Genomic DNA, 16,763 nt, shown 5'->3' on the forward strand with positions numbered 1-16,763 from the left:
TGACGCATGGATTAATGCCCAGCTTAGTAAGTTTATCGATGATTCCAGAGTAGGGGATGGTGTCAAAGGCCTTGGCGAGATCCAGATAGTTTGTGTGGACCATCTTTCCCTTGTCCATGGCTCTGGGGACTGATTCAAAGAAGTCAATCAGGTTGAGGAGAGAAGATCAGCCTTTTACGAAACCAAACTTTGTGGGATCCAGTGTTTGAAGGTTGCCAATGTCTTTGTTTATAAGTTCCATGAAAATGCATTCCATGGCTTTGCAGATCAGGCTCGTCAGACTGACGGGACGATAGTTCCCGGGATCCAAGGTGGATACCCCCTTCTGGAGTGGGATAACTGTAGCTGTGCGCCACTCATTGGGCACGAAGCCTGAGGTGAGGCTATGATTAAACATGACACTTAGGTGAGGTGCCAATTAATTTTGAGTTCATGTAGTGCACAACCTGGGATGTCGTCTGGTCACATGGATGCTGTTTTCTTAGCTTTGTAGAGTGTGTTTTTACCTCTGTGGCCATGATTACCAGAATTTAGCAATCTTTTGGTGTTGAGATGGGCCCTTTAGGAGATGAGAGTGGGGTGAAGTTGGCACTGAATCGATCTGCCAGGATATTGGCAATATCCTTGGGATCAGTATATTTAATGCCATTCTGTTGTAGCTCAGAGCAGATCTAAGCATTGTCATTTAGATTCTTGACATAGGTATAGAATGCCTTGTGGTTGTCCTTGGAATCTTTGGCAATTTTATTTTCATAACTAGCTTTGGAGGATTTTATGAGGGATCTCCACTTCTTACTGAGGCTGGTAGGGGAGTATTTTGCATCCTGGGATTTTCCTCTTTTCTGCAACAGTTTCATCCTTCTGTTGTATAGTTTGTATATGGCAGGGGACCACCAGATTGGCTTCATTTTTTTAGAGGAGAGCATCTTGGTTCTATTTGGAATGGCATGATACATGCACGAGTGGATGTGCTCGTACAGTGCCTTAGTGTAGGACTCAGCAGTCGAGCTTTCAGTTCCCATCTGCATGGGTGTCATGAAGTTTGTCACTTCTGACTTGAGTAGCATGAAGTTAGCTTTGGAGAAGTTTTTTATGGAGGCTTCCCTACTGGGGGGTGGGGTGGGATGTGAACGTCAAGGGTGATTAGCTTATGGTCAGACCTGACTAATGAAAGCGTGACCACTGGTGTGGAGCATCGATCTCCCTTGTTGGTAATGACCAGGTCTAGGATATTTGAGCCCCTGGTGGGACTATGGATTAGTTGATCCAGGGTGTTGGAATTTATGAATTCCAAGAACCGTTGGGCAAAGGTGTTGGTACCCAAGTAGTTTTCCCAGTTAATGGCAAGGTAGTTGAAATCACCCAGTATTAGGGTGTTTGGTTGTATCTTAATATTATCTAGCATGTTTAGATAGGTGTAATGAGAGCCTTGGGGCATGGTGGGGGATCTGTAGCAAGCTATAATTTGGATTGCAGTCTTACCGAGTGTTAGTTGCACCTGTAGAATTTCAGATGCATTGTGTTGGGCAACTAGCCTTGAGGTGTGAATATTAATTTCTCTGAGATGTCCCAATAAGTTAAAAAAAAAAAACACACTGTCCAATGACCTGACATAAAGCCTTTAAATTTTCATTTGTGGTAGGATGCTGAGAAGCTGAATTGTAGCCTTTTAGTGGGTTTCCAAATAGCATTCAAAGCCTATAAATGAAGCTCCTATATGAATGTATGCCAGCATCCCAGTCTGCGGCAGACAGACTTTTCAACTTTACCTGTTTTGGAGGTATAAACCTATTTTCAGACTTGATTTACTCCTTCATGCGATGCACCAATTTCTGGAGGCATGGTCCTATTTTCAGGTTTCATTTACCCCTTCAAGTGATATTCTGAGATCCCCCCCATAACACACAAGTTTGAAGCTATTTTAGCACACAATAAACCATATTATATGACACCAATAAGTTAAATAAAGAGAACTCGCATATTGCATCTCCATTTTAGAAGTAAAAAATAAATGACTTTGTGAAGTAGATTTTTATAATATTATTCATTAAAGTCTACAGGTTTGACACTGTGTCTTTGATAACATTTTTTGTCATGCACATTTGTTAAGCTTTTTAGCAGTATCGCTCAGTCCTGCTGGGAGTGAGAAGACTTGTATGCTATTCACTGATCAATTTTTGGTTTATTTAGTGCCCAGATTATGATTATTATTATTATTTATTGCCTGGATGAACCTACTTTTAAAAGGCCTTTGTACCTATTTTCAATGTCTGCGGGTTGAAAGATATGGTGGCAGCAGCTTTTCATGTGGCTTTTATTTAGTTAGTTAGCTATTTTAATCTTTACACCCTGAGTTCCACAGATGCCGAATGTGTACTTTTACTTTCTGCACCTAAGTAATAGTAGTGCCATTAGGTAAACAAGAATACATGGTGTCTTGATATTTTAGCAACATTTTACGTGCACAGACACTCATGTTTTGAAGATTCTGGAAGGCAGGGATTTAACCAGTCTCCTCCAGAGTTGAAGGGAATCAGGCAGCAGACAAGCGGCGTTATGTGCAGTGCGCTCAATGCTGTACTTGCTCAGCATTATTATGCAGCACCTTCAAAGGATGAGTATTTATTTATTCATTCAGTTTGGTAACCGGGGTAGAGGACCTATCCAAATGGATTTCAGCCTCCACCCAGACAAATATAAATGACAGTAGACAAGCGAGTTAAGAAGTATTGTGAATACAAACAAAATGTGTGAAGATAGCAATGAATCAATAACTATAATAATAATATTAATAATCATCATCTTCTTTCGGCTGTTCCCGTTATGGGTCGCCACAGCGGATCATCTGTTTCCATTTCTTCCTGTCCTCTGCATCTTTCTCTGTCACACCAACCACCTGCATGTTCTCTCTCACCACATCCATAAACCTTATCTTAGGCTTCCTCTTTTCCTGTTACCTGGTAGCTTCATCCTTAGCATCTTGTTCTCAATATACTCAGCATCCCTCCTCAGCACATATCCAAACCAACATAATCTTGCCTCTCTGGCTTTGTCTCCAAACCTTCCAATCTGAGCTGACCCTCTAATATACTTATTCCTAATCCTGTCCACCCTCATCACACTCAGTGCAAATCTTAACATCTTTAACTCTGCCACATCTAGCTCTATCTCCTGCCTTTTTGTCAATGCCACTGTCTCCAACCCATATAACATAGCTGGCCTCACTACCCTTTTGTAAACCTTTCCTTTCACTCTTACTGGTACTCGTCTGTCACAAATCACTGCTCACACTCTTCTCCACCCACTCCATCCTGCCTGTACTCTCTTCTACACACACCATTACTCTGAACTATTGACCCCAAGTATTTAAAGTCATCCACCTTCACCACCTCTACTCCTTGCATCCTCACGATTCCTCTATCCTCCCTCTCATTCACACACATATATTCTGTCTTAGTCCTGCTGACCTTCATTCCTCTTCTCTCTAGAGCATATCTCCATCTCTCCAGGGTCTCCTCCACCTGTTCCCTACTCTCACTACAGATCACAATGTCATCTGCAAACATCATAGCCCACGGGGACTCCTGTCTGATCTCGTCTGTCAACCTGTCCATCACCATTGCAAATAAGAAAGGGTAATATTAATAATAATAAAGTATATAGTATAAGGGATAATAGGAAGGGGTGGTTAGCGTAAGGAGGGAATAAGAGAGTGAAGTAGTGAAAGGATAAGGCACAAAGTGTAAAAGATAGCAACAGTAAGGAAGAGTACACAGAAATTAACTATATACAATATACATACAACGTGGAAGAGATGTCACATATTAGTGAGGAAGACAAAGGTGCCTGACTGATTAAGTGATATGTCCAGAGGGGAAGCATTTGCAAACTGACTTTGACATAGGATGATGTTTAAGCTAAGCACAGAGTGTGGGTAGGAGGTAGGGTCTTTAAGATAAGTAACAATGGATTCCCAGAGTTTGGGGCCTCGGATTAAGAAGGTATGGCTAGCGCAATGAAGTCTAGTTCTGGGACATTGATGAAGTGGACCAGAGTGGTTAAGACTTCCAAGATTGTAACTTGGAGGGGTTGTCTGAATGAACAGGGTGTAAGCAAGGAAAGGAGTTTTCTTTGAGGAGCTTGCAGAATTAGGATCCAAAATTCAGGTTGGCATGTTGCTGAACAGGTAGCCATTTGGTTTTATTAAGTGTGATACAATGATACTCGTATCTAGGGGAGAGGTTAATGAAATGGCAGTTTGAGCAGCTTATAGTTCAGATGGTGGAAAAGTATTTCTTGGATGCTCCTACAACCAATGGAAGTCCGTAGTCAAGCTGTGATAGTGGAATGTCTTTGCTTATGGCATTCCTTGTTGGTTTAAGGAGAATGTGGGAAAGTTTGAAGGAACAAAATAGAGAATTTATTTTCTTCCATTTTACTTCAGGGTGAAGGTGAAAGTTCACATACCAAGGTATTTGAAGATGATTTGATTAATGGGGTTGTAGCGATGGCCATAGATAAGAAGGGACTTAGAGTTATACTGACATTTAGAGGAGGTACCAAACAGCACTGGTGTCGTTGTAGAAGTGTTCAGAATTAGCTTTTTGTTATTAAAGCACTTGATAATAGAAAGGAAGTCAGCTTGTATTTGTTGCTGCATGGCTGAGGATGTCAGGTTTGAGTGAAATAAGGCCATGTTATCAGTATAAATAAGAGAGGGAGGTGGGGGGGGGTCAATTGGTAGTTTATTAGTGAAAATGGAAAAAAGAAGGGGAGCCAGGATGAAGCCCCATGAGACTCATGTGAGAGAGGTGGAAACAGAGAATGTGTTTTGAAACTGCACAAAGAAGTACCAATTGGAGAGAGAATTTTTACACCTGGGAGCTGTGGCTAGGCCAATTCCTATTTAAGTTAGATGATCTCACATAATGTTATGGTCAACCAGATCGAAAGCTCTGGTGAAGGCAGTAAAGGTGTTCCATTGAGGAGGCCTTTGTCCATAGCCAGGAAGAGGTTGTCAGTAAGTGTCCAGATTGCTGTAGAAGTGCTACCAGCCCAAAAGCTATGCTGTTTTGAGGATAGTAGATGATACTGGGAGATGTAATGGGTAAGGTGATTGTAGATTCATTTTTCGAGGATTTTACTAAATATGGAAGAACAGAAATGGGACAGACATTAGTGGTCTGTGATGGGTGTTTTTTTTTTTTTTTTTTGGCGGGAGGGGGGGTCAGCAGTGGCTGTTTTGCAGATATCAGGCATGATGATGTACATTAAGCGGAAATTGTAAATGTGAAAGAGGGGCTATGAAGTCCTTAAACAGCAATAAGGATGAAGGAGAAGCTTGTCAGGACCAGCAGCTGAGACAGCTTTTATTTCTTCAAGTAATGATACTATGTGTTTAGCTTTGTTTGCTTTAAATGAAAAGTTGGAATATAGGAGGGATGAAAGAGGTTAGATGGAAAGGAGATGTAATTAATGGAAGCGGGGATGAAGTATACTCAAGTGGAAGCAGAAGCGGGGATGAAGTATACTGAAGTGGAAGCAAGAATCAGTGGCTGTGAGATGAGATGAAGAGGAAGGGTCTCTACCTCGATTAGTACAGCCTGTCACATGGTTGACTTCTGCCCAGAATTTTTTTTAGTTGAGCTACAAAGCTACCTTAACTCCTACAACAACAAATGTGTGCTGTCTGTTCACCTCTCATGTGTGCTAATGTCTCTGTCCTGACCTTGTGGAAGAAGTAAGGTCATAGTTTTCTTCCTGAAATATGATGATGAAGTAAATTCACAAATTATTAAAATGTCAGACAGTTTGTGAATAGAAGACAATGTGTATTACAATGCATTTGTAGGAGAATGCTGTAACACAATTGTATGTTCACTTATTTGATTTCCTGACAGGTCCTTTTATCTTGGCCCACTGGTTATTTTATACCAGTAATGCTCTCTGGTCTGTCACAGAATTGCCCATTTTAGAAGAAAAAATTCTGAGACAAAATATGACCATGTTTTTTTTTTTTCCTGTAACCATGGGTGTGTCCCATCTCATCACCTGTATTAGTTTTTTTATGAGTCTAGAGCTTAGCTTAATAACAGTTCAATACAAGTCTCCTTCCTTCTGTGCACATATAAATCTTACAGTTGTGTATCTCCACTGCTATATGTTTTGCACTCTTGAACATGCACTAATCAAATTTAGTTATTTCATTTTATGTAGTCATTTGACATATGTATCTTGATTCCCCAAATGGTATATTTAGCCATTGCATAAAATCCAAGTTGCAGGGTTGGTCCTCATCTCCCTTGGTGCATATTTTAGCAATTGCATAAAATCCATGTTATAGGGTTTTTTTTCTTTGAAATTAACAAATCAAAAGCAAGTTAAAATGTTTTTTTGGATTCATAAAGGACAGTAACTCTCAGTCTAATTTGTAGTGACGCACTTTTAGCAGTATGATTTTTAAAAATGTATTATCTTACATAGAGATACCAGTTCTGTTATATTTTTATCTCAAATGCATTACTTGATTTCATGTTTTTCTTTTCTTAGATATTGGACTTATTCATGAGTAACTGACAGTCTGGGGGTATAATTTAAATGTATGAATATGCAAAGTTTAAGCTAATTGTGCTTCTTTTGCTATTTAGATGTCCCTAATTTTCAGTTGCCTTATCACTGATTGTGTCTTCAGAGACCCTGATTTTCAGTTGCTTTGTCACTGTTTGTGCCTTCAGACACCCTGATTTTCAGTTGCCTCATCAATGATTGCGTCTTCAGAGACCCTGATTTTCAGTTGCTTTGTCACTGATTGTGTCTTCAGACACCCTGATTTTGTTGCTTTGTCACCGAATGTGTCTTCAGCGACCCTGATTTTCAGTTGCTTTGTCACTGATTGTGTCTTCAGAGACCCTGATTTTCAGGTTGCTTTGTCACTAATTACGTCTTCAGAGATCATGAAGTATGAGTGGCATATATCAGGTGACACACTTTTTTTTTTTTTTTTTTTACCATTGATCACATCATTAGCTATGTCAATAGCTGTACAGTTGCAGTTGTCAAATGTAATATGTCCATTGCTGTCATCACTGTAAACATTGTAACCATGTAAACACACTAATTTTACTTGCATCATCTATGCCATGTGGTATCCTTGCCACTTTTCTATTGTTTACCAAGGACAGTAAAGTGCTGAGGTGGCAAATCATGTTTTACCAGAAAATGATCCTCTGTAGGACCCTGCTTTGGCATAGTAAATGTGTTCTTGCCACAGTAAAGCACTCACAGCCGTGATTTTTGTTTGTCTCTCTTTAAATAATTTACTAAACTAACTGTACTCCTGGGGCAACTAGTGTCACTAGCACCCTTTACACCGAAACACACTCCCACCACTGCCATCTACACCCATGTCTCTGAAGCCCTGCTGCCTTTTCAAACCTTATACTTTCTTAATTTTTCAGGTTATTGTAGTACAGTTGGATCATCTCCCATCTAGGCATTATTAATTCCTGCTGTGTTTCACATTCCCCACCTAGTACAAACTAAATGCCTGTTTTGTTGCATTGCAAAACACTGTATAGCATAATTCATGCAATCCATTTGTACTATTATAATTAAATAGTAATTAGTCTAGCAATATGGCACAGATTTCAGGTGTTCATAATCCTCATCTGCTACTAAGTTTATGCTACAGACATTGCTTGGATTTCAGTCCACAGGCCTGTTCAGTCACTTCACAGGTTTTTGGTCTCAGCATCATGAGTGAAATTATACATTTGTGTCTAGCACTTTTGACATTGTAAGACATAAACAGATTGTGTGCATGTGTGTGTGTGTAAAACGATGAGCACGTGACTGTCAGAAACTAAAAAAAATAAGCAAACCTCAACTCAGTCATGTCTGTTTCTCTTCTTTTCCTACTTGGCATATTAGTTTAGACTATTGTATAAAGTAATGCAGTATATAAAATAGCTAAATAAGCTGCAGGTTTGCCAGAATAGGCATTTTCTTTGGTCTTCTCAGTCTGTTGAAAACAATAAATGACAAATGTGTGAAAAACGGTAGCACTCACATATGAAGCTTAGAGCTATCCATTTCAGGAATGCACAGCTCTTAACAGAAGGAGCTGTTACGCATCACTCATGCAAGTTATGACAGTGATAGTTAATGTACCTCAAATAGAGGGCACTGTTTTACAGTTTTACACTGAATAAGCGTTCTGCAGATATGCAAATCAATGTGCTGAACACAATCGCATTTTAAAGTAGCAAAGATTCAATAGAAAAATAAATACACTAATGATGACCAATAAAACCCTCTGTAGCATGAGGGTAAAAATCCAGGATGTCAATTATCCATGTCGATTTTATTGCACTGAAACACTGTGAAGCTGGAAGTATCATGATTTTATAATTGCGCCTCTGGCATTTTTTCATTTAAGTGAAAGGCTGTTTATCTTTGACCCATTTGAAAGAGATCAAACATAATGGCATTCTAAACAAGATAACTTAATTGCCTGTTTATGACAGAAATTTTATAACTACCAATTACACATGCATCAGCCACAGTACTTAATAACTTGTCTCTTCTGTCTCTTTCAGGGAAAATAATTTTATTAAAGACTTCCCACAGCTTGCTGATGGTTTGATGGTGATACCGCTCCCTGTAGAGGAGCAGTGTAAAGGGATCCTCTCGGAACCAATGCCTAATCTTCAAAGCTTAACTGGTAAGGAATCATGAAGACCGTACAAAATCATTTTGCATGTACAGTAAGACACTGCTCGCTCTTTTTTGATTTGAATGACCTACTAGTATTTATACAAATGCCATGCAAAGGACGAATGACGTTTGTTATAGAGTTAAACCTGTAAATTTTGTCTAACTTTGCAGTGCCTAGAAAATAAAATTAAAAAAATATAGGGAGCATGCTATGAAGAAGAAAAAAGATTACACTGTGATTCTACTACAGACTACATGCCATCAGCAGTACTGCGATCACAGAAATCTTGTGAGCAAATATTTATAGCGTCAGACTTGGAAAACTAAAATATTTTCTGGTATTGTACATACTAAAGTAAGTTTACTTCTAGAATGTCATCTTGAGTATATTAGAACAATTTTAAGTGCTTCAGCATAATAAGGTCTATGTGTGTTTGGTGAGCAGTGTATGTGGAGGATGTAGTGTGTGTGCATTTTTGACAAATTTGTTTTTGAGCAAAATGTTTGCCTCCAAGGAAGTTATGTATGTATGTACATCTCTCACATGCTGTTAGTTTCTTTAAGGATTAAAAGATTGTCTTGAGTACATGAGACAATTGGTACATTGTCTGAGGATCCCCATATCTTCCAAGCTGGCCACGGAGATATTAGGAAATTGTAAATCCATGTTGATAGGACCTGTGTTAAGACTGGGCTATTTTAGTTTAGGGACTTGATTTTACAGGCATTACCTTAGTGATGTGTAGGGTTAAGCCTATATGTTAGTGCTATGGTTTGTTATTAGTGCTGTTTGGTGTACTAACTGTCCTAAGTTTTGCTGCACACAGAGCCTTTCTGTATTATGGTTAAAGTCCGAAGGGAACAGCTGCACAAAAAAGCACCTAATTTATAGCAGACAGAAACAAGATGCAAACTAACTCCTGTGCCCGCTGGCAAATAAACAACTACACTTTGAGATCCCTGGAGTGCTTCCTTACTTAGACAGACCAGGTAAATACCTTATTTCCATAACATTGGTGATAGCGGAACTTCTTAAAATAAAAGCACAGCAATAGTAGCTCTCAAGTGCAGATTAACATCAAACAACTAAGTCTGTAAAAAGCCCTCAGGCTGATGAAACAACTTATCTTTAAGCCTCCCTGTGTGTTTATCAGCTTGGACTGATTTGATACTTTATTACTGCTACTAGAATAGCAGTCCCAGTCTTCTTAATTTAAACAGATGTTTTGGTTTCAAATTTGAAAAGGTACCAACTAGCTACAATATGTGATTGTCACTTTAAGCCCCCTTGTATGTTTCCCAGTTTGGATAAACCAGGCTACCCTTTCTACTGCCACCATACCCCTCAGCTGTTCAAATTTTCACAGAATATCTAGATTTTTGTCTCATATTTCTGGTCTATTTCTTATAAAATTGCGGTTTTCTGGCAAATTTTTGAGTTAGAAAATAATGACAGACATTTATGTTTCAGACTTCAGACCTTTTAGAAAATCCATGCTAATGCAAATCCTGTTATTCTATCAACTTCCTAAGTTTGTAGGACCAATATTTAAAATTGTCCCCCCATTATTTATGGCTTTGTCCAGATTTCTTTCTCTAAGAAGCTGAGCCACTGACTGCTACTAGAATTGCTGGTCCAGTATTCTTAATGTAAAGACACACTTTAGTTAGCCAAACGTGGAAAGGTATCAGAAACAAATCAAATAACTGCCTACAACGAATAGTTCTCACTTTGCCTCCCTGTGTGTTTTCCAAGTCAGACAGACCAGGCTAACTTCCTACTCGCACTAGAATTGCAGTCCCAGTCTTAATGTAAAGACACACGTTAGTTAGCCACAAGTGGAAAGGAATCAGACTGAAATCTAACAACTAGCTACAAGTAACTGCAAGGCAATTCAAAGGCAGACAAGCCAACAATGAGGACCACATGCACTTTAAGGGAATTTAAATCAAAGAACACTAACAGTCTAAGGGGAGGGCCTTCCCAATTTCTTCCATCAGTAACCAGTAAGGTGAGCAGAGGAGATAAGACTGGGCAGAGCTTGTAGATCCACGTATACAGAAGATGATACTGGGAGAAGCTTACAAGTCAATAACGCAGTAACAGCAGACAGCTCAAAAGCCTCCAAGTATAAAAGCACTACAGGAATAAGGTGGGTGGAGAATAAATTGTGAAGAGAGTAGTAAAACATAATAAAATGAGGGCCCACTCAGAGCACTTAGGCCCAGCCTACAAAACAAAAAGCACTGCAGACTCTAAAAATGCCATAAATTAATAGCTTTCATTTCAGATGAAGAGCAAACTCAACACAAAGCTGAATTAAAAGGTAAAATTTGTGCAGTATTTTAAATGTACTTCACTGTCTGTACAATGTAGTCCAAATGTTTTGTTTTCATTCTACCAAGCTTACAGTAGTCCCAAGCCTAAGATGGCTGACATGTGTAACGTAAAATACCAGGGGAACTGAGTTACTTACCACAAACTCTAATTTCAGCTCACACAGCTGGCCAAAGCTGGAATTTTGTTTTAAATCTGAAAAGTGAATATAATGCAGAATAAGATGAGCATTGCTGATAGTCCATGTAAGAGTTGAGAAAAATAACAATGGATGTTGTTTTAAAAGAAAGTAAGAAAGACACTTCATTAGATGAGCAATACTAATGAGAAATAACAGATACTGTGAAACCTAAACCAGTTTATAACTGTAGCTTGAGATTCAGAAGAAAGCTAATAAAAATACAGTAAAATCAGGGCCCACTCAGAACACCTAGGCCCAGCACAGAAACCTAAAAGTACTGCAGACAATAAATATACCTAACTTCAGATAAAGAGCAAACCAACGCACAAAACCAATTTAAAAGGTAAGATAAATACAGTATTTTAAATGTAGTTTAAATGTACTTCCTGGAAGCAAAATGTAGTCTGAATGGTTTGTTTTCAAGCTTCCAGCAGTCACAAGACTAAACATGCATTCTTGGGTTGATTTAATAAAGACTATACTTGCATTGTTAGGCTGATTTTAATAAGACAAACAAAACTCAACATCTGGCATTATTGACCAACTGTAACTATCACTGATTTACGAGGGATAAGAAAAGAATAAGGGGCAACATCAGGGTTGATATGTAAACTCAAGAAGAGTTGAGAGGTTTGAGGGTGCGTGTGTGTGTGAATGTGTGCAGGTATATGTGGGAGAGTGAATAAGGGGCAGTCATCATTAGTGATTACTGCAGGACATAGCAATAACACCATGTGGTTCAGAGATGGCAAATGAGCTGATAATGAGGCCATCCTTCCTACGACTAACCATGCCAGTGAAGGGTATTTTCCATGTTTATGGAAAATGCCTCTTTTGGATGCAACAGTTAGCACTAGCATTTGGAGTCTTTCTAAATCCCAGCCTCAGTTTTGTTCTGTTCTGCACACATAAAAGTGCATTTGTGTGTGTCTGTCTGTGGAGATATATATATATATATATATATATATATATATATGTGTGTGTGTGTGTGTGTGTGTGTGTGTGTATGTATGTATGTAAATATGTTTCTAACATATGGTTAAATAATCATTTGATTAAACATTTGTCGTGTGTCCTGAATTAATTGAATGTGAATTTTGTTGAAGTCACATGATTTTATGTTTCTTATTTTATTTTATTTTTTTAAGCATTAGTGAGGTAGGTTTATGTGTGTGACACTGTGTGTTGGTTGACATTAGGAGAAGGGCTTGGAAAGGTCAATTGACTTTAAGGAATCCTTAGGTAGTATTTTAGGTTTAGGGTTAAGCTATAGGCTAAGTTAGGGTACAGCTGTGATGTGTGTGCATTCTGTGTGTCCAAGATGTATTTTGTAATGGTAGTGTTATGGAGAAAGGGGATTTTTCTAAGGTAAGTTATAAATTTGGGGTTAAGAGCAGAGTTAGGGTTAGCATGTATTAATGAAGTGGAACAGGGGAGATTTGTTTTCTGTTCACTCTTGCCTCCAGTATCCCCTATATTTTGTCTCCCATCCCCAACATTCTTTTCTATTGTTTCTCTTAAGATGTGTCCTACATATATTACCTATGTATCTGGGGTATGACTGGATCCCTCCCACAGCTTTCATTTCCTTACTAGGCAATATCAAAAGCACACATACATCAGAAAGTTGCATAGAGAGCCAGTGAGTTATTTTCAGCAGAAGCCAGAGAAGCCATTAATAAAAATGTTTTAGTTTCAAAGCTTGAATATGTTCTACCATTCATGATTTCTGTATCCAGTCTAATTCCAGGAGACTACAGTTGTTTTTCTGCCAAGAACTTTATTTTTTTTTCTTTTCACTTTCTCTAGGCATTAAGAAAAACAGAAGGGTAAATCCCTAGACAGACATTACATGTTACTGCTAATAAAAAGTTCTACCTGTCTGGTTGCCTTGCTACAGCCTAACAACTATTTTCTTTGGAGATTTATTCAGCTGATAAAGCAACTTAAAGTAAACACTGATTCCTATTCCCTTAGGTCCCAGAAGGATGAGGTCACCGATTTGCACATACCTAGGTCCTCAAAATGAAACTAGGGATACGTATCTGGAGATGATTGCTGTTTTAAAAATGTCTTAGGAGATTATTTTTGCTTTCAGCATGCTTGAGGCAAAAGAGGGAGGTGCCTTCAGAACCATCACTTAAACAATAGAAAAGTGGCATCACAGCTATATAATTGTTTTATTGAAATTCTTGATGATGTTCAATCAACAGAACACAGGCACAGAGTTCGTGCCTAAGCATTATAACAAAACACTGTGCCCTTCATTTTTTTCTGCATTGCTGTTCTCTGCCTTTGGTTCTTAAAGTATTTGCATTTAGATTCTAGAGGAAGGCAACCGAGGTAGTAATTACGCTTAGACATCTCACCTCCTCTGGAAGGTCAAAGAACAAGCACGTCCTTAATTTAATATTATTTTAGAAGTGCTGCTTCACAGGAGCTAATATTGTCAACAGTGGGACATAAAAGTACGGTGACAGTAGAAAAGTGGTTGTTTTAATACTGTGTACAAACAGCAGGCATGAATATTAAAGGATCTGGAGAAATAAGACATTGCAAAGCATTAGGTTAGCAATTTATCTGCGATTCCCATGTGCAAAGTGTATCACTGTTTACTGTTTTAATACTTCAGAGCATTGTTGCTAAAGCAATTTGATCTTGTTAAACATGTCACAGCTACTTCAGGACCATAAGATAGCATATATTCTGTGTTAGCAACAAACGGTATTTTAAATTTTGGGAAAAAATTGGTTCTGGTTGGTTTGAATTCTTCAGACCATTAAATTGCAGAAAAAAAATCAAATCTGTGGCAAATATTATATAGGCCACTCCATATAATTGGGAGACCTGTGATTTGTGGCATCCCATCACACTGAGAGTATCACTATTCCTGAACAAAAATACATTTGAATTACTACATGATATATACTGTTCACCTCTGCAATATAAGCTGACTCTCAAGAAATAATCCTTTACTATTCTAGGGTCTGAAGGAATTTCATTAATTAGGCCCCATTTCAAACTTTCCGTTACTGAAAGGGCTTTTTACCAAACTTGCTTCAGCTTTCTGGAACAGTATCACACACCTTGTCAGACAAACTGACAATGTAGTTCAGGCCAAAACTAAGAGAGCATATATGCAAGGAAAATTCATGTACTTGTTTTACAGATCTTGGCTAAGTAACACATAGCATCATGCTTCTGGTCTGTATGGACCTGCAACTATGAATGATGGGTACTTCTTCTAAGACTATCCTTTGTAGCACACTGCAGCTGATATTTTCTCTACTCCTTTAAAACATTTTGGCAAACATGCATTTTGTATATTTGTTTAAATAATATCCATGGTGCTTCTCTTTAACTGTATTATTTCATTCAGTGTATGTGTGAAGGCTGCCAGCCCAACTAGCTAGAATTTTATAAATAATTCTGTGTCATTTGTGAATATTAATACGATCCATAGGCTTGTCTTACAAATGTAAGAGAACCATATGTTATGTGCTGAACTTCAAGAATGTAACCACAGTGTACCCTGCTGGAGAAGAGCAGAAATGTATATGGACTCTATGCCTATGTAAATGTATGTTTTCATGGTAGAAGTTGGAATATACAGAGCTAACTTGAAAAACACTAAGAAAATAAGTTGAAAAATAAAGAGTTTTATGACGTGCTATAAAGTTAGTTAATATAGCAAAGTGACAGGATGTCTAGAGATAGAGGGTTTTCTATTGTCTGGAAACAGAAATGATTACATGTTTCAGATGTAAAGGTGTTTGGCTGTTTTGTGACTTCCATTTCCAGGCAAACTTCTAAAAATAAGTATTTTTGACATAGAGGTGACAAAGAATGATGTAGTCTGAGATAACCCAGCAGAAATGCTTGATAATAACTTAAGAACTATCACAGAGGGTGAGTCTGTGCATTTTGTATCTTGTCTTGGACCTAGAAACATCCTCTCATCAGCACTTCTCATTTATATTTGCCTGGCTTTGTAAGTAAGTCATTCAGGGCATAGTATATCTTAGATATAGATAGGAATACAGTAAAGATCAGTCTAGATGTTTTCTGTATTTATGTGAGACTGTCCTGCAATGTTGTTTTAAAATATTTCCTCTGATTCTGAAGTCTGTTGTCACTGTGTTGAGTTATTGAGTATTGTCTTGTGATTTTATTACTTTATTATTAAATATATTTAAACCTTTTAATTGTGTCTGATTTGTTTGGAGATATTTATGCTCTTATAGTACTTGCATCTATTTCATTACACTGTATAGGCCACTCTTAAATGCCTTAAAAGTCTTGGACAAACAATTTGGATAATAGTAACATTATACAGTAGAATTGGTCACCCTTTGAGAAGGGCCTTATACCAGCTGATAAGGGTTGTTGGTGACAGTGATTTCTACCTTATAGTCTGGCTGGGGGCATAGCTAGTGAACCTGCACCAGCCTTCCCCAGGAGTGTCTGTGTGTTTGTATATAAATCAAATCTCAAAGTGTGTGTGTGTGTGTGTGTGTGTGTGTGTGTGTGTGTGTGTGTGTCATTTACTTGGTCAGGGACACAAAACACTGGTTGGACAGAGAGGGTGTAGAGGTTTTAGCTTGACCACTCGGCTGAGAGCTCAACCCTATAGCTGTGCCAGTGGGGAGTCACATTAGGGACCTGGAGAGAGAGAGGGAAAACCAGCCCCAGACTGACTGTTCTCTGTGTGCTGTTAAGGGAAATTGTACTTTACTGTGTGTGTACTTGTCATCCTCCCAGTGTGCATGTACCTCACTGGTGTTAGTGGTGAGGCTCCTGGATTACTGGGCCAGTGCAGGGAAATCACATATTAATTATTTGGCAGTGGTGGGATATCCACATCAATTATTAATTGGTTGATAGTGGTGGGATAGCCACATCATATATTAATTGACTTGTAGTGAGGTGGATGTTGAATTCCTGTAGATTGTGTACAGTAATCACCGAAGGTGCTTGTACTCTTAATCAGCCACTCAGTGAACTTTCAGAGTTCATATCACATTTGTTTTATTGTTTTTGTTAGCTTAGTTAGTCAGGGAGAGCAGGCAAGCATGTCAGCAGAGGAGTATGGCAAGCTGACAAGGACCCAGTTGGCTGAGATGAACCAGGCTAAAGGACTGGTGCCTGCCAACATTATGAAGGCAGACATGATTGCATCTTTAGTCACAGCTGCATCAGAAAATAGCAACCAGGAGGACAATTAGACTTCCCATGGAGATGTACAACTCTCAGAAAATGGACAGCTCGACCTTTCCACAGAGGACTTAAAAATCCATCTGGAGTTAGAGACTTGAGCTAGAGGCCAAGCATTTGGAAAGAGAGGCAGTAGAGAGACTGAGGCATCTAGAGACTGAGGAAAAAGAGAACCTGCTATGCCTGTAAGCTGAGGAGAAGGAGAGGCAGAGGCAACATGAAAAAGAGATGTTGACTCTTCGCCAGAGTCATGGAGGTAACGTGGAAGGGAGTAACCAAACCCCAGAAGCAACAAAGGTCAGTAAATTTCTTCCA

General features: G+C 38.6%; 1 protein-coding gene across 5 annotated transcripts in view; it reads left to right on the top strand.

The window, feature by feature from the left end:
• Window positions 1-16,763, top strand: part of ASTN2 (astrotactin 2) — a 7,150,955-nt gene that overhangs the window by 5,168,287 nt on the left and 1,965,905 nt on the right. For all 5 annotated transcript variants that reach the window (XM_044057934.1, XM_044057931.1, XM_044057932.1 and 2 more), the window contains one exon: window positions 8,598-8,722. In XM_044057934.1, the coding sequence (XP_043913869.1) occupies window positions 8,598-8,722 (125 nt within the window). The remainder of the gene's footprint in view (window positions 1-8,597; window positions 8,723-16,763) is intronic.

This window comes from Protopterus annectens, chromosome 16.part0 (assembly GCF_019279795.1).
Source record: "Protopterus annectens isolate FY-2018-M chromosome 16.part0, PAN1.0, whole genome shotgun sequence".
In the NCBI taxonomy this organism is placed as follows: Eukaryota; Metazoa; Chordata; order Ceratodontiformes; family Protopteridae; genus Protopterus; species Protopterus annectens.